Here is a 19322-nt window from a genome sequence, read left to right as displayed (position 1 = left end):
AATGTGTTGAAGGTTGACACAAAATGCTGGAGTAACAGCGGGTCAGGCAGCATTTCTGGAGAGAAGGAATGGGTGATGTTTCGGGTCGAGACCCTTCTTCAGTAATATGTTGCTGTGTTTAAAAGGCACTATAAATTGGTTTTTGATGCTAGAAAAGGCCCTTTAAACCAAAGGAAAGATCAGAACACAGACCAACTTTCAAAACAAAATGCAAACAGATCAGTTTTGAATGATTGTTTTAAATTAATGCTTTTGGTGCACCATCTAAACTTTGATTTTATTTTAAATGGGCTGACAGAACTTTTTAAAAAATGACAATTTTGAGTCAATCCCAGTTACTGGCATGGCTTGCATACTAACATAGTCATAAAGGACACGGGGTAGGACTAAATAATAAACATACTTCCTTAATTCAACCACAAAAAAATGAACAATGTTCATAGGTTGAGGTAACCACATTTCAAAACATTGTAATTCTTTCCATTGCAGCCCAGGCTGCAGGTAAAGGCCGGAATGAAACCTGTCTCCACCCTCGCCATCCACATGATAACACATGTCACAGTTTATAAACACCGTGGGTCGGTCGGGGTCACTCGGGGATCCTTCGCTCCACTTTGACATGAGTGGCCGACTGTCTCTTTCACTCACCTCGGCAGCTGTTTGCTGATCAACCTCCATCTCACTCCATCTCCCAGCTCCCACTGGCTCGCCGGCAACCAACAGCTGCAGCGGCGTAACGTAGCCGCAACGTAGCGCTCCCCGTCAACACCACTGGCGGCCAACTCCCGCCGCAGCTCCCCCAACAGCCAGCTCCTCCTCACCACATACAGCCAGCTCTCACTACCAAAGATTATAGAGGATTAGTTAATTAGTTAGCCAGTGTAAAATGTGCCTTGGATAGATGTGTTATAGAATTGATGGGAATGTGGGAAAATTATTGGGAGAATGAGATTGCTCTGTAGGTCTTGCTGGGTGAATAACCTCCTTCTATGTGGTACGGAAATAGAGAATATCATTCATCCCATTGAGCTATCTGTTTTGTAATCAACAATTTTGTTTCTACCTCCTTTAATCTCCTAACATTTAAACATTAGTTTATCACATGCTATATATCTTACAAGTGCACATGGCATTTCCTTCTCTTACTCCCATGTTGTTTTGAAATGCTGTTCATCTATCAGATTTTTTTATCCTTAAACTCAAAGACATCTTTCCCAGACATGCTGCTATTTGACCAGCTGCATTTTTCCAACTTTTTTTTCTAACCACGTTCTTCTCATTTTTTTTATAAGGAATAGAAGTGGGAACAGTTTAATCAACCGTTCAAACAAGAAATGGCATTGATTACTCATTTGTAATCATGTGTTTACATATTCTGTTGTGCTAGTATGAATTTTATTGTTCTATCTGGATATGACAATAAAACACACTTGACTCATATTTCCAACATTTATTTGTGTTAATAAGCCAGGGGTTGGAGAATAACTTCAAAACCAGAGAAGATAAATTGATTCCAAAGTCATTGAGTCAGTTATTTAGTGTGGAACCAGGCCCTTTGGCCAACATATCCCTCCTATCCCTTTCGAACTTTCTTAAACGTTAGGACAGCCCCAGCCTCAACTACCCCTGACAGCTTGTTCCATACACCCACCACCTTTGAGTGAAAAATTTACCCATCAGATTTCTATTAATCTTTTCCCATTCACCTAAAACCTATATCCTGTGGTCCTCAATTTGCCTACTCCGGGCAAGAGACTCTGCGCATCTACCTAATCTATTCCTCTCATGTTTTTATACACTTCTAGAAGATTGTGTAAATTATGCCTTGAGTAGATGTATAGAATTGATGGGGATGTGGAAATAAGATCAAGAGAATAGGAGCAGCCCCCTAACTAATGTTTCCTGAGCTCTTGGCCTGAAAACTTCAATGCCAGAGAACAAATTGAACCCAGAGAATTGGAGCAACCTCCCCTAACTAATGTTTCCTGGGCTCTTGGCCTGAATAACTTCGATGCCAGAAAACAAATTGAACCCAGAGACTAGGAACATAGAAAATAGGTGCAGGAGTAGGCCATTCGGCCCTGCACCACAATTCGATATGATCATGGCTAATCATCCAACTCAGTATCCTGTACCTGCCTTCTCTCCATACCCCCTGATCCCTTTAGCCACAAGGGCCACAGGGGCCACCTCTTAAAGGGCCACAAGGGCCACCTCTTAAACATAGCCAATGAACTGGCCTCAACTGCCTTCTGTGGCAGAGAATTCCAGATTCACCACTCTCTGTGTAAAAAATGATTTTCTCATCTCAGTCCTAAAATATTTCCCCCTTATCCTTAAACTGTGACCCCAGAGAATTGGAACAAACCCCACCCCCCACATAAAAGAACAAGCTAAACATTTGCTGAAGCTCCTGGCCTCTAGTGCTGGGCCATGACTTAGCAAAGAACTCAGGGCCACCTGTGCGGACACAAGGAGGCCTGAACTTACCGTGAGTGACAGCTCCATCCACCACTCGGGGCACGGATTCAGCGGTAGCGCTGGTGGAAATGGGACGTCATTGTGGTCGCTGAGCCAATGTGCGCCGGGAGGGGGCGGGACAGGGGCTCCAGTTGGCCCACTTGCGGCTGGAGATTGTTTTGTGGGTTTGCGGCCGAAGCGCGTTTTTTGTTTTTTGTCAATTAAAAAAAAAAAATCCGATGATTTTTTGCTGAGGCCTTGGAGAGGGAGCAGGCCGCTTGTTCTTGGTGTATTCTTGTTGTCATCACCGGGACACAATCGTGCGACATGAGGGTGAAAGTGATGGCGGCGGACGCCGACTTCCAGCCCGAGCTGAGCACCGCCGGCTGCAGGTTGACGGTGGTGAAGTTCACCATGAAAGGGTGAGTTGTGGCCCGGCATGGGGCGGGGCGCATTTCCTGCTGGAGGCCCAGGCTTTGCGGCCTAGAACTCCCAGCTCGGGCCGTTGTGTCTCCCTCCACATGAAGGGATTTTCCTTCTCAGTCTCGGCCCGCATCGTCACCCATCTCCTCTCTCCACAGATGCTGCCTGTTCCACTGAGTTACTCCAGCTTTTCGTGCCTATCTTCGATCTCCTTTCATTCGTGCCTGTCTGCGTGATATAGATATAGATATGCCATTTATTGTCACTATACATGTGAGCCTGTGTGTGTAGTTTGTGCTGTCCCGGGGAGCTTACTGCTTACTTGGTTAGAACATGGGATGTGTGCAGTGCTGTCATTGAAAGAGTGTACATCTGGCGGGTTTTGTAACTTAATCAGTACAAATCATAAGTTATAAGTGATATGAACAACATTAGGCCATTTGGCCCATCAAGTCTACTTCGCCTTTCGATCATGGCTGATCTCTCTCTCTCAATCCAATTCTCATGCCTTCGCCCCATAACCCCCGACATTGAATTCCACAGATTTACCACTCTCTGACTACAATTCCTCTTCATCTCCTTCCGAAACGAACGGCATTTTATTCTGAGGGTACGACCTCTGATCCCACTCTCTCACACTAGTGCAAACATTCTCTCCACATTCACTTTATCCCAGTCTTTCACTATCTGGTAAGTTTCAATGTAGTCCTCTCTCATCCTTCTAAACTCCAGCGAGTAGAGTGCCGTCAAACGCTTGTGTTAACCCATTAATTCCTGGGATCATTTGATAAGGTGCCACCCAGGAGGCTGCGAAGGAAGATGAGAGCCCATGGTATCAAAGGGCAGATAATACCATGGATATCAGGTTGGCTGGATGGCAGAAGGCAAGAGTAGCAATAAAGGGGGCTTTTCTGGTTGGTTGCCAGTGACTAGTGGAGTTCCACAGGGCTCGGTGCTGGGGCTGCTGCTCTTCATGTTATATATTAATTATTTGGATGTGGCCAAGTTTGTGGATGATATGAAAAAGGTGGAGGGGTAGGTAGTGAAGAGAAAGCAGGGACTCTGCAGAAGGAATTGGATAGGTTGGTAGTTTGGGCAGAGAAGTAGCAGATGGAATATAGTGTAGCAAAGCGTGGCGTCATGCATTTTGGTAGTAGGAATAAAAGTGTAGATTATTTTCTAAATGGGGAGAGAATCCAGAAATCAGAGATGTAGAGGGACTTGGGAGTGGTGGTGCAGGATTCCCAAAAAGTTAATCTGCAAGTCGAATCGCTAGTAAAGAAAGCAAACTCAATGCTAGCATTTATTTTGAGAGGAAGGATGTGCTGGCTCAGGAGAGGGTCCAGAGGAGGTTTACAAAATTGATCCCAGGAATGAGTAGGTTAATCTATGATGACTGTTTGAAGGCACTGGGCCTATGCTTGCTGCAGTTTAGAAGAATGAGGTGAGGTGGGTGTGGGTGGGGGGGCTTCATTGAAACATTCAGAATAGTGAAAGGCTTGGATAGAGTGGATGTGGAGAGGATGTTCACTAGTGGGAGAGTCTAGGATTAAAGATCACAGCCTCAGAATTAAAGGATATTATTTTAGGAAGGAGATAAAGGGATTTCTTTAGTCAGAGGGTGGTGAATCCATGGAATTCTTTGCCACAGAAGGCTGTCAGTGGATAAATCTAAGGCAGAGATGGATAGATTCTTGATTAGTATGGGTATCAGAGGTTATGGTGAGATGGCAGGAAACATAGAAAATAGGTGCAGGAGGATGCCATTTGGTCCTTCGAGCCAGCACCACCATTCATTGCGATCATGGCTGATCGTCCCCGATGAATAACCCGTGCCTGCCTTCTCCCCATATCCCTTGATTCCACTAGCCCCCAGAGCTATATCTAACTCTCTCTTAAATCCATCCAGTGATTTTGCCTCCACTGCCCTCTGTGGCAGGGAATTCCACAAATTCACAACTCTCTGGGCGAAAAAGTTTTTTCTCAGTCTTAAATGGCCTTCCCTTTATTCTAAGACTGTGGCCCCTGCTTCTGGACTCGCCCAACATTGGGAACATTTTTCCTGCATCTAGCTTGTCCAGTCCTTTTATAATTTTATATGTTTCTATAAGATCCCCCTCATCCTTCTAAACTCCAGTGAATACAAGCCAAGTCTTTTCAATCTTTCCTCATATGACAGTCCCGCCATCCCAGGGATCAATCTCGTGTACCTACGCTGCACTGCCTCAATCACAAGGACGTCTTGTCCTTCCTCAAATTAGGAGACCAAAACTGTACGCAATATTCCAGAATGTGGTCTTACCTGAGCACTATACAACTGCAGAAGAACCTCTCTACTCCTATACTGAAATCCTCGTTATGAAGGCCAACATTACATTAGCTTTCTTCACTGCCTGCTGTACCTGCACGCAAACGTTCAGTGACCGGTGTACAAGGACACCTAGGTCTCGCTGTACCTTCCCCCATACCTAACCTAACCCCATTGAGATAAATCTTCCCCCTTGTTTTTGCCACCAAAGTGGATAACCTCACATTTATCGATATTATACTGCATCTGCCACGCATCTGCCCACTCACTCAACCTGTCCAGGTCACCCTGCAAGAATGGGATTTGGAGGGAGATAAATCAGCCACGATTGATTGGCGGCGTAGACCTGATGGTCAAATGGCTTAATTCTGCTCCCATCACATGATCTTATGATCATTCTCGTACACCTTCTCTGGACCCTCTCCAGCGTCCGCATATCCATCTTCAGATCGTTAAAAAGCGGGGCGTGGGGGGGGGGGGGAAACATCTTGGTCTAGATCAAAATACAGCAAATAAGTGTTGTATGGAAGTGTGCTATGTGTAGGAAGGAACTGCAGATGCTGATTTACACCAAAAATAGACACAAAATGCTGGATGAACTCTGGGACAGGCAGTGTATCTGGAGAGAATGAATGGATGACAGGTCGATACCCTTCTTCGGACTCAAGACTCATCCATTCCTTCTCTCCAGAAATGCTATACATTCTGCTGAGTTAATCCAGCATTTTGTGTAATTTAAAAGTATCTGATTTGTTTGGATAGCATGCAAAACATCGTTTTTCACTGAACCTTGGTACGCCTGACAATTTAAACCAAAACCTAAAAGGTATATTATGCCAAACAATAACAATAGTAAGGACAATAATATAGGCAAATTGGTCAGTAGGGAATGCATCTAACAAGAATGCTATTTTGCTGAAATGGTATGTCGATGTATGGAGAGAAGGATAGTTGGGAAATTTTGCCTGGAGGATTGTTTGAATCACTATAAGAATATAAAAATACTAATGTACATGATTAAAATTCTGAGAAGAAAAGAATAATAGTATCCAATTAAAAGGAAATGTGATCAAAACGAAGAACATGTTGGTAAATGAGAAATTTGTGATATATACAAAACAATGCCTTCGCATATGGTAAAAATGGGGTTCAAAGAGCTAAGGTTATACATAATTATTGCTAAACTTAGAACAAATTTTTACATCTATACAGGGCTCTCGCTTAACTTTTTTTCCCTGTTGCCAGCCGGGCAACCTCGGCAGCTTTTTAGATTGCCAAATCGCAGTTTAGGTGGTCGTTTAAGACGGCTTGCATGACGTGTGCGATAATGTGTTCGGACGAAGTGCGTAGTTACCAGTCGGAATTATGGTCAATGCAACATTCACATATTATTTCTGCTTCAAAAAAAGTCACAAACTAAACATATTCACCAATCAAGACATGATATATACCACAATGACATGCAGCAAAATTACAATACAGTATCTGATCTCTTTTTACACATTGCAATGAATCCAATTTCTATTATCTCTTTCCACTTACAAACAAAAATATGGTTATTCAGTGTATGATCAACCTCGGTGAGACCAAATGCAGGCTTGGCGATTGCTTCGCACAACACCTCCACTCAGTTCGCAATAACCAACCTGATCTCCCGGTGGCTCAGCACTTCAACTCCCCCTCCCAATCCGAATCCGACCTTTCTGTCCTGGGCCTCCTCCATGGCCAGAGTGAGGCCCACCGCAAATTGGAGGAACAGCACCTCATATTTTGCTTGGGTAGTTTACACCCCAGCAGTATGAACATTGGCTTCTCCAATTTCAGGTAGTCCTTGTTTTCTCCCTCCTTCCCCTCCCATTCCCAGCTCTCCCACAGCCTACTGTCTCCACCTCTTCCTTTCTTTTTCCCTGCCCCCACCCCTCCCGACATCAGACTGAAGAAGGGTCTTGACCTGAAACATCGCCCATTTCCTTCGCTCCATAGATGCTGCCTCACCTGCTGAGTTTCTCCAACATTTTCATCTACCCATTCACACAAGTTCTGTTATCCCACTTTCCTCACCCAATCCTTGCACATTAGGGGCAATTTTACAGAGACAAGTTAACCAACAAAGCCAATGCGTCTTTGGGATGTGGGAGGAAACCCACATGCTTGCAGGGAGAATGTGCAAATTCAACACAGACAGTGCCCGAGAACAGGATCGAACACAGATTTCTGGCGTGTGAGGCAGCAAGTCCACCAGCTGTGCCACCATATTTTATTTTCCAACACACAAAAAAATATACGTTGATAACTTTGGTTACTAAAAAAAAAAGAAACTATCCTTTTTCAATCTTAAATCTCTAAGTGACGCTATGTCCCCCTTTACAGCTACCTTATGTTTTAATTTAGTTCAAGGCTATTGGGGCAGTACATTGGCCATAAATTTGCTGCCTAAAATTGCCAGAGACCTGGAATTGATCCTGAATATGGGTGCTGTCTGTATGGAGTTTTGTTTTCTCCTTTATAACATTGTTTACAGAGTACTATGTTTACATATTCTGTTGTGCTGCTGCAAGTAAGGATTTCATTGTTCTAACTGGGACGTGAGAGAATAAAACGCTTTTGACTTGCGTTGTGGGATAAAACTAGTGTAGGGGTGATCGGTGGTCAGCGTGGATTCGCTGGGATGAAGGGCCTGTTTCCATGCTGTATCTTTAAATTAAACTAAAAACACTAAAACCAGAGGAAATGTAAAGAAGGGTTTCTACCCGAAACGTCACCCAATTTTTTTTCTATCCAGAGATGCTGGCTGCTCCATGGAGTTCCCCCGCACAATTAAAGCATGGAATAGTCTTCACCCTTCCATAGGTACCAACCAGACGCAACTAAATTTAAGGTAGCTTTTTTTTTCCCCAAGAACCCTTTTTTGCTTAAGTCCAAGTCAAGAGTCAAGAGAGTTTTATTGTCATGTGTCCCAGATAGGGCAATGAAATTCTTGCTTGCTGCAGCACAACAGAATATGTAAACATAATACAGAACAGGAGATAAAGGTTTAGTGTATCTATATACCATAGACCATATATATACACAATAAATAAACAGATAAAATGCAATAGGCTGTTATTTTTCAGAGTTTGGGGTTTGGTGGTGGTGGGTCCACCAATTTAAATTCCATTTCGAATATTTTTGGAGGATCAGGAAACCAAGAAGCAAGAGTTACTCCAGGGAGTTACTGCAGGGAGTGATTCTGCTTTGTTTTTTAACGGTTGCGGTGAGGCAGCGACCGGACAGCAATGGCGGCCAGAGCTCCCACAATGCAAAGGAAGGGAGAAAAGTGGCCGACGCCGACCAGTTGCCGTGGCAGTGCTCAATGCAGGGCCGCACATGCGCACAACCACGGCCGATGATGTGCTCGGCCGAGCGGAGACCCACGACCCGAGAGCTAGTGCCGAGCCGAGAGCGAGCACCGAGTAGAGACCCCGAGAGCTAGAGCTGAGTGGAGACCCAAGAACTAGCGTCGAGCCGAGACCCGGACACGGTTGGCAGGCGAGTGTCCCGGTTGCTTGCCAAGCCGGGCAAAATGGCATGGCTTTTAGGTTGCCCGGCGGGACTGTAAGTTGCCATTGGCACCCGGGCAACCGTTAATTTCGAGCCCTGTTATAAAGTGGAACAATAATTGTGTGACCAAGTTCAGTGAGTTAAATACAAATTAAGCATTTAATACATAAAATAGTAGATAAATAATGGGATGTCTCAGAGGAGTGTTCAGAATAGCTGCATCAGTATGCATAAACCTTTTTGCAAGTGTTTGGAAATATAAAATGACTATTTTAAATCAAGCTTATGATTGATATAAAACAAAATGCTGGCGGAACTTAGAAGGTTAAGAAGCAACTGTGGAGGGAAAGTTTTGGGTTGGGACTGCATCAGTCTGCAGAAGGGTCCCAACCCAAAATGCTGTCTGTCCATTTTCCCCTCAGATACTGCCTGACCCGCTGAGTTCCTCCAGCACTTTGTTTTTTCCTCAAAATTCAGCATTGCAGTTTGTTTTGTTTTGTCTCTTTGATGGATATCCTAGGTTTTATCATTAGATGAATGGCTTTTTTTTGTGATACGCAATAGGTTAGACCATAACTTGAGAATTGTGTTCACCTCTGGGCATCACACTGTATAATTGCTTTTAGAGGGTGCATAAAGAAAATACTGTATTGGGAATTGTGGGTCTTTCTTAATAAGGGGATTATTTAGAAAATTATGAAGGATTTCAAGAGAGTAAACGTTAAAACAAAGTTCCAGTTTCAGATGGATTAATAACCGCAGAACAGATGGAAGTTCTTGGCAGGTGATATGAGTAAACATTTTTTTTACACAGTGATTAGGCGTGATGTAGAATACTTTACTTGAAAGGGAGGTGGAAGCAGATTCAAAATAAATAAAAGGAGGAAAAATAATACTGAATTATAGCAAAGAGCAGCAGAGGACTACCTAAAGATCCAATGTTGTCATGGTTGGTTGCAGGCTCCTTTACTGCATTATTCACTGATGCATTGCTGACCAATCAACTTCCTATTCTGCTCCTCAAATTAGCTTGTAATAATAGATCAAACCTATTGGGTGCAAAGTTATATTTTAAAAAATATTTTGTTTTTCCGAGTCTATTTTCTGCTCCGAGCCCTTGTCTTTGCAAACTACTTTTCTATGTCAAACTATTTTCTTGCTCCAACGTTTTTAATTATCTTGGTTCCTCTTAAATCTTTATTCGGCTTTCCTGGAAACTGCACTTGTAGTTTCACTGTAGTGAAATTTTAGAAAGATCAGAAATGACGCATTATTTGACTTTGATTATGGAAAATACTGCCTCAGGAATTTCCTGCACCATATGACCGACTAAACCACTGTCCTCAAGCACATCTCCAACATCTCATTGTCCAACTCGATCGGACTTCTCATCCTTGATCTCCATCCAACTCCAGTCAAAGGATAACATTGCAATGACATTCAATATCACGGCAGATAATCTAAAATCAGTACCCCATTCATGCTTTCCCCCCCCCCCCCCCCCCCCCCCCCCCCCCCCATATCCCTTGATTCCTTTAGCTAAATCTTAACTCTTTCTTGAAAAAATGTAGTGAATAAGCGAATTCAGTATTTCAACTGCGCATGCATAGGTCATAGGTCATTTGCGATAAACATTCTCGCCAGCTGAGGATGTGAGTATACAGACCTGTGTTTCATCTGTATTTTCAAGTTTTGATTCTTTGGGGTATGAAAATACTGCTTTCAAAGCCATGAACTAGGTCTATTTCTGGTTTATTTGTACAAAACTACGATGATTTTGGTGGTTTTATTGCTTTATGCTTCGGAGGGAATAACAGTTATATGCTCAATGCAGTTATTGGTGTGCCTGGTAAGAACTTCGGCAAACAAACTTACAGGTTTTTGTGATATTTGGATTTGTTCACTCCTTGCGGTATAGTAATGCAACTTTATTAATGGCAGGATGTAGGACATGGGCAGTAAGTGTAGTGATCATTCAGGTCGCTTTGTTTTATTTTAACTCAGTTGAAAATAAACACTTGAAACTGACTCTCGCTACTGCCGTTGCAGTGTCGACCCTTGTGGTTCCATCATTTACATGCTGCTGGAAATTAAATCTCGCCCCAAACTCCTCCACTCTCTCACACTCCCCACGCTACAATAGGCTGAATGGGTCCTTTCTTTCGTTAATCCTGCCTGCAGCCTATGATGGAGCCGGTTTCACAGACTTAACCGTGAACGGCCGCGTTTAACCAGGGCTCTGGGAACTCGGCATCTGATGGGGACGAGGAGGGTTCCACAGGGAAGGCAGGGACAACTTAGATTCCAGCAGCAGAGTGGCTCTGGTAATGGATTCATTCCACAGCGAGTTCAGTTCGGAAAGAACACTTGCCGGTAGATCCACACCCACTGCTTCAGGAAATTGATCCAATTATACGAATATTTTATTGTCACACGTGACTAAGCACAGTGAGATTCTTTGCTTGCGTACATAATGTATACAAATAGCAGCCAGCTATGGCGCTGACAAAGTTACAAAGCACACAGGCTCCCCCTTTTGTCCCCCCTCCCCCCACCACAGCAATTCCCCCACACCGGGTCCCCATTGTCCTTTGTCTGTCCCCCCCCCATTGTTCATTGTCCATTGTTCTTCCCCTCTCCCCTCACGGTGGTTCTCCATGCTCTCATTGACCATCGATTGCGGGTCGACTTGCGAGGCTTCACCACCGCCGAGGCCCCATCATCGCGAGGTTACACTGCTGCCGCCGAGACCTCACCCCTGTCGACGCCCCACTTCACGCCTCTGTGGTGCAGACCTGGGCTCCAGCCACGGGCTCCATTGGCCGCATTGCCCGGCCCAAGCTTCTACCCACGAGGCCCCGGCCGGGCCCCGACCCGGGCTTCTACGCGGCGATCCAGGGGGCACCAAGACTGCGGCGCCTCGATAAAGGGCTCTGGCTGCGTTCCCAGTCCAGAGCCGCGGCCCGTCGGGATTATTCTAGATTATTGACCAACAGGCGGTGTAATCCATCTGTGGCAGACTCCACAGTGGGACGTGCCCACACGAGCGGGTGTTCACTCTGATCAATAACTCGGGAACAGTGAACTTCACAATGTAAAACCATCCCAGTCAGAACCGTCCCGGAGAGCTGCCTTGCCCGAGCACTGGGACAACTCTGGGCAAGGTCCCACTGAAGGCAAGAACAACATTCTAGTCACTAAAAAGATACACATGCGTGCCGGATCCGGCCCATGGGCCGAAGGTTGCCGACCCTTGCCTTAATGGTACATCGACTGTAGGTAAAGCATCACACTGATACAGTTGCTGCCTGTCTCAGATTAAATATTTTTACACATAAATTATGAATAAAGATAAGAAAATGTTTCAAACACATTATATTTTCTTATTCCAGTAGCAAACACATTAAGGATTAAATGAAAATAATAAATTCTTTAACTTTTTGAATATCTCATAATTGTAGGTTAATGAACTGAACTAGAACTGGGACTGTGTAAGTAGTGTGTGAACAGTAGAACAAGAAAGGAACCTTTCGAGTTGACAGAATTCTAAATTAATTAATTGGTAGAATAGTCAACAACTTACACACAGTTTATTCAGGGCTGCTTTCGCTTATTTTTCCCCGAATGACCTTTGACAAATCCCATGCTTTTATCAGAATATCGAACTCGCTCATTGGCCTCCACTACCTTCTGTGACGGAGAACTCCGCTGATTCACAGGTCTCTGGGTGAAGACGTTTTTCCTCATCTCAGTCCTAAAATGGCCTACCTTTTATTCTTACACTGTGACCCCTGGTTCTGGACTCTCGCAACAATGGGAACATTTTTCCTGCATCTAGCCTGTCCAATCCGTTAAGAATTTTATATGTTTCTATACGATATCCTCTCATCCTTCTAAATTCCTGTTTTAAAAAAAAAAGCCCAGTCGACCCATTCTTTCATCAGATTCCGGGAATTAATCTGGTAAACCTACGCTGCACTCCCTCAATAGCAATAATGTCCTTCCTCAAATTAGGCGATAAAAATTGCACACAATACTCCAGGTGAGGTCTAACCAGGGCCCTGTACAAATGCAGTAGGACCTCCTTGCTCCTAATCTCAAATCCTCTCGCTATGAAGACCAACATGACATTAGCTTTCTTCACTGCCTGCTGTACCTGCGTGCTTACTTTCAGTGACTGATGTACCAGTTCACCCAGGTCTCGTTGCACCTTCCCTTTTCCAAATCTTATAACATTCAGATAATAATCTGCCTTCCTGTTCTTGCCACCAAAGTGGATAACCTCACATTTATCCACATTATACTGCATCTGTCATGCATCTGCCCACTCACCCAACCTATCCAAGTCGCCCTGCAGCTACATAGCATCCTCATCGCAGCTCACAGTGCCACCCATCTTTGTGTCATCTGCAAACTTGGGGATGCCGCATTTAATTCCCTCATCTAAATCGTGTAAATAACTGGGGTCCCAGCACCGAGCCATGCAGCACCCCACTAGTCACTGCCGGCCATTCTGAAAAGGACCCATTAATTCCTACGCTTTGCTTCCTGTCTGCCAACCAGTTCTCTATCCTTGTCAATACCCTACCCCCAATAACATGTGCTCTAATTTTGCACATTAATCTGTAGTGTGGGACCTTGTCAAAGGCTTTTTGGAAGTCCAGATCACCCAGGTCTCGTTGCACCTTCCCTTTTCCAAATCTTATAACATTCAGATAATAATCTTAACCTTATCCATTCTACTTGTTACATCCTCAAAAAATTCCAGAAGATTAGACAAGCATGGTTTTCCCTTCATTAATGCATGCTGACTTTGACCGATCCTGTCACTGCTTGCTAAATGCGCTGTTATGACATTTTTAACAGTCGACGAGCATCTTCTCCACTAACGATATAAGGCTAACTGGTCTATAATTCCCCATTTTCTCTCTCCTTTCTTAAAAAGTGAGGTCCTCCTGTTTGCTGCATCCTCTGGCCAATTTATTTGCCTTTTCCTTGGATTTAACTATCTGATTTCCCTCGTTAGCCACAGTTGAGCAGTCTTATCAGTTTTAATTTTTCGCCAGACAGGGATGAACAATTTTTGGAGTTCATTCATGCAGTCTTTAAATCTTTGCCATTGCATCTCCACCATCAACCCTTTGAGTACAATTTGCCAGTCCATCCCAGCAAATTCCCGTCTCATACCTTCAAAGTCTCTTTTCTTTAAGTTCAGGACCCTAGTCTCTGAATTAACCGTGTCACTCTCCATCCCAATGCAGAATTCCACCATTATGGTCACTGTTGCCCAAGGGGCTTTGCACAACAAAATCGCTGACTAATCCTTCATTACACAATACCCAGTCTAGGATGGCCTGCCCTCTAGTCGGTTCTTCTACATATTGGTTTTTAAAAACTCCATCCCATATACATTCCAGGAAATCCTCCTTCTCAGCGCTGCTACCAATTTGGTTAGCCCAATCTACATGTAGAATAAAGTCACCCATGATAACTGCTGTACCTTTGCTACACGCATCCCTAATTTCCTGCTTGATACTATCCCCCACCTACCTACTGCTGTTTGGTGATCCGTGTACAACTCCAACAAGCGTTTTCTGCCCTTGGCTATTTCACAGTTCTACCCATACCGATTCTACAGCATCCAAGCTAATGTCTCTCCTCGCTATTGCATTAATCTCTTTAACCAGCAATGCCAACCCACCTCCTCTTCCTTCCTGAATATCGAATACCTCTGTATGTTTCGCTCCCAGCCTTGGTCACCCTTAAGCCATGTCTCCGTAATTCCAACTATATTATATTCCTTAACTACTAACTGCACATTAAATTCATCCACCTTATTACAAATGCTCCTCCCATTAAGGTACAAAGCTTTCAGGATTGTTTTTCTTATCTCCCTTCTACTTTTTGCTTGTCCTCCTTTTATGTCCCTGTCTCCTTGCATTGGTTCCCATCCCTCGGCTCTGTTAGTTAAAATGTGACCTTTCCTAAACTCTTTCCCGTTAATTGCATGCATTACACTGTTTAGTTTAAACCCACCCGTGTAGCTCAAGCAAACCTGCCTGCCAGAATGTTGGTCCCCCTCCAATTAAGGTGAAACATGTCAATAGACAATAAGTTCAGGAGTAGGCCATTCGGCACATCGAGCCAGCACCACCATTCAATGTGATCATGGCTGATCATCCCCAATCCGTACCCCGTTCCTGCCTTCTCCTCATATCCCCTGACTATCTTTAAGAGCCCTATCTAGCTCTCTCTTGAAAGTATCCAGAGAACCGGCCTCCACCGCCCTCTGAGGCAGAGAATTCCACACTCACAACTCTGTGTGAAAATGTTTTTGCTCATCTCCGTTCTAAATGGCTTACCCCTTATTCGTAAACTACGGTTCCTGGTTCTGGACTCCCTAAACATTGGGAACACGTTTCCTGCCTCTAGCGTGTCCAAACCCTTAATAATCTTGTATGTTTCAATAAGATTCCCTCTCATCCTTCTAAATTCCGGAGTATATAAGCCGAGCCGCTCCATTCTCTCAGCATATGACAGTCCTGCCACCCCAGGAATTAACCGTGTAAACCTACACTGCACTCCCTCAATAGCAAGAATGTCCTTCCTCAAATTAGGGGACCAAAACTACACACAATACTCCAGGTGTTGTCTTACTTGGGCCCTGTACAAATGCAGAAGGACCTCTTTGCTCCCATACTCAACTCTTGTTATGAAGGCCAACATGCCATTCGCTTTCTTTACTGCCTGCTGTACCTGCATGCTTACGTTCATGGACTGATGAACAAGGACACCCAGATCCAGTTGTACTTCCCCTTTTCCAACTTGACACCATTGAGATAATAATTGGCCTTCCTGTTTTTGCTACCAAAGTGGATAACCTCACATTTATCCACATTAAACTGCATCTGACATGCATCTGCCCACTCACCCAACCTGTCCAAGTCACCCTGCATTCTCCTAGCATCCTCCTCACAATTCACACTGCCACCCAGCTTTGCGTCATCTGCAAATCTGCTAATGTTACTTTGAATTCCTTCGTCTAAATCATTGATGTATATTGTAAATAGCTGTGGTCCCAGCACCGAGCCTTGCGGTACCCCACTAGTCACTGCCTGCCATTCTGAAAGTGACCCATTAATCCCTACTCTGTTTCCTGTCTGCCAACCAATTTTCTATCCATGTCAGCACTCTACCCCCAATACCATGTGCCCTAATTTTGCCCACTAGTCTATGTGGGACCTTATCAAATGCTTTCTGAAAGTCCAGGTACACTACATCCACTGGCTCTCCCTTGTCCATTTTCTTAGTTACATCCTCAAAGAACTCCAGAAGAATAGTCGAGCATGATTTCACTTTCGTAAATCGATGCTGTTACTGCTGTCCAAATGTGCTGCTATTTCATCTTATATAATTGACTCCAGCATTTTCCCCACCACCGATGTCAAGCTAACTGGTCTATAATTCCCCGTTTTCTCTCTCCCGCCTTTCTTAAAAGGTTCTAGAGCCACTTCCTTAAGTACCCTGGGATGCAGACCATCAGGTCCTGGGGATTTATCAGCCTTCAGTCCCATCAGTCAACCCAACACCATTTCCTGCCTAATGTGGATTTCCTTCAGCTCCTCCGTCACCCCAGATCCTCCGGCCACTAGTATATCAGGAAGATTGTTTGTGTCCTCCTCCTTAGTGACGACGGATCCAAAGTACCTGTTTAACTCATCTGCCATTTCCTTGTTCCCCATAATAAATTCACATTTTTCCGTCTTCAAGGGTCCAACTTTGGTCTTAACTAATTTTTTCCTCTTCACATGCCTCAAGAAGCTTTTTCTATCCTCCTTTATATTCTTGGCTAGCTTACCTTTGTACCTCATCTTTACTTTCCTTATTGCCTTTTTAGTTATCTTCTGTTGTCCTTTAAACATTACCCAATCGTCGTGCTTCCCGCTCATCTTTGCTATGTTGTACTACTTTTATTTTTATTCTCTCCCTGATGTCACCCACAGTCGCCCCTTACTTCCCTTGGAATCTTTCTTCCTCTTTGGAATGAACTGATCCTGCACCTTCTGTATTATCCCCAGAAATACCTGCCATTGTTGTTCCACTGTCATCCCTGCTAGGTTATCTTTCCAGTCAACTTTGGCCAGCTCCTCTCTCATGGCTCCATAGTCCCATTTGTTCAACTGTAACAATGACACCTGCGATTTACCCTTTCACCCTCTCAAATTATAGATTAAAACTTACCATATTATGGTCACTACCTCCTAATGGCTCCGTAACCTCAAGTTCCCTTATCAAATCTGGTTCATTACACAACACCAAATCCAGAATTGCTTTCTCCCTGGTAGGCTCCAATGCAAGCTGTTCTAAGAATCCAGCACGGGGGCACTCCACAAACTCCCTTTTTTGGGATCCAGTACCAACCTGATTTTCCCAGTCTACCTGCATGTTGAAATCTCACTTAACAACCGTAGCATTACCTTTAACATATAATGGGCTATTAATGTTCATAGTTTTGTCCGAGCCAAGTTCAATAGCCTGATGGCTGTGGGGACGTAGCTATTCGTGAACCTGGTTGTTGCAGTCTTCAAGCTTCTGTACCTTCCACCTGAAGGTAGCAGGGAGATGAGTGTGTTGCCAGGATGGTGTGGGTCCTTGATGATACTGCCAGCCTTTTTGAGGCAGCGACTGCGATAGATCCCCTCGATGGAAAGGAGGTCAGAGCCGATGATGTACTGGGCAGTGTTTACTACTTTTTGTAGTCTTCCTCTCCAGGGAGTTAAATCGCTACCGAAATATGTACAAATCTCCGCGTTTTTGCGTCTGGTTTTAGAGAAAATACGTTTCAAAGGCAAAATGACACACACACACACACACACACACACACACACACACACACACACACACACACACACACACACACACACACACACACACACACACACACGACTCTTGTTGCTAATGTGTGGGATAGAACTAGTGTACGGGTGGGCGTCGTGGACTCGGTAGACCGAAGGGCCTGTTTCCACGCTGTATCTTTAAATTAAACTGCGAACACTAAAACCGGAGGGTGTCTAAAGAAGGGTCTCTACCCGAAACGTCACCCAATTCCTTCCACCAGAGATGCTGGCTGCTCCATTGAGTTCCCCCGCACAATTAAAGCATGGAATAGTCTTCATCCTACCATAGTTACCCAACCAGAACCAAGTAAATTTAAGTAGCTCTTTTTTCCCCCAAGAACCCTTTTTTGCTTAAGTCCCGTCTCCACCACCTCCAGTTTAAAGGACCAGGAAACCAAGAAGCAAGAGTTACTCCAGGGACTTACTCCAGCTCCAGGCAGTGATTCTGCGGTAGCGGCGAGGAGGCGACCGGACAGCAATGGCAGCCAGATCTCCCACAATGCAAAGGGAGGGAGAAAGTGCCCGGCGCCGACCAGTGGCAGTGCGCATGTGCAAGGCGGTCAATGATGTGCTGGCCGTGGCAGTGCACATGTGCAGGGGGAGAATGTGCAGGCTGTGGCAGTGCGCGTGTGCAAGCCGGCCAGCCGTGCCAGTAGATGAGGAGCGGCTGGGGAGTGGAGACCCGCCGGCCCGTATATGGGTGGCGGGTGGGCATGGAGAGTGACAGAGAGAGAGATAGAGAGGGGGGGGGGGCAAGCCAGGCAAATGACACGGCTTTTAGGTTGCCCGTCGGGACTTTCGGTGGCCATTGACAACAGGGCAACCGTTAATTTCGAGCCCTGGGGTATTAAGGCATGTAGTCAATTAAAATCTCTAATTGCATTGTATCATTTCACAATCAAAATGTGCTCATCTAAGAATATCTTAGTAATGATCTGGTTTTGATTTTATTTTTTAAGGTGTGGACCGTGTGTGCGAATAGCTCCGGCTTTCAGTGCATTGAGTTCCAAATACCCACATGCTGTTTTTCTGGAAGTTGATGTGCATCAATGTCAGGTAAGTGAATTGAAAATGCCCATAATTATTTCATGAATTTAATAATTTGGGTGCCTTGAACTCAAATCCTTCCAAACTCTTTTGCTGGATGCTATCCACAGCTTTCATCTTAAAAATTATTATCAAGGTTTCATAATTGGATAGAAACATAGAAAATAAGTGCAGGTGTAGGCCTTTCGGCCCTTCCAGCCTGCACCTCCATTCAATATGATCATGGCTGATCATCCAACTCTGTATCCCGTACCTGCCTTCTCTCCATACCCCCTAATCCCCTTAGCCACAAGGGCCACATCTAACTCACTCTTAAATATAGCCAAAGAACTGGCCTCTACTACCTTCTGTGGCAGAAAATTCCAGAGATTCACCACTCTCTGTGTGAAAAATGTTTTTCTCATCTCGGTCCTAAAAGATTTCCCCCTTATCCTTAAAATGTGACCCCTTGTTTTGGACTTCCCCAACATCGGGCATAATCTTCCTGCATCTAGCCTGTCCAACCTCTTAAGAATGTTGTACGTTTCTATAAGATCCCCCCTCAATCTTCTAAATTCTAGCGAGTACAAGCCGAAAGCACAAATATTTTAGAATCTATCCAGATTATAGTCCCAATTGTGTTAGTTTAATAAATTCTGTTGTATGTG

The 19322-nt window shown here is 44.5% G+C and overlaps 2 protein-coding genes across 4 annotated transcripts in view; one reads left to right on the top strand and one right to left on the bottom strand.

Moving 5' to 3' along the window:
- The window catches only part of LOC129714210 (WD repeat-containing protein 7), a 546583-nt gene extending 545532 nt beyond the window's left edge, over nt 1–1051 (bottom strand). The window contains exon 1 of one of the 3 annotated variants that reach the window (XM_055663773.1): nt 649–1051. The gene's annotated coding sequence lies outside the window, so the exon portion shown is untranslated. The remainder of the gene's footprint in view (nt 1–648) is intronic. The other 2 variants (XM_055663850.1, XM_055663908.1) reach the window with 2 other exon arrangements.
- Nucleotides 1052–2593: 1542 nt separating this feature from the next.
- txnl1 (thioredoxin-like 1) overlaps nt 2594–19322 on the top strand; it is a 36490-nt gene continuing 19761 nt past the window's right edge. Inside the window, exons 1-2 of the mRNA XM_055663656.1 lie at nt 2594–2882; nt 18588–18684. Coding sequence (XP_055519631.1) covers nt 2788–2882; nt 18588–18684 — 192 coding nt within the window. The 5' untranslated portion in view covers nt 2594–2787. The remainder of the gene's footprint in view (nt 2883–18587; nt 18685–19322) is intronic.

This window comes from Leucoraja erinacea, chromosome 1 (assembly GCF_028641065.1).
Source record: "Leucoraja erinacea ecotype New England chromosome 1, Leri_hhj_1, whole genome shotgun sequence".
Lineage (NCBI taxonomy): Eukaryota > Metazoa > Chordata > Chondrichthyes > Rajiformes > Rajidae > Leucoraja > Leucoraja erinaceus.
Note: the sequence above shows the minus strand (reverse complement) of the source record. Positions and strands in the feature narration are given on the sequence as shown.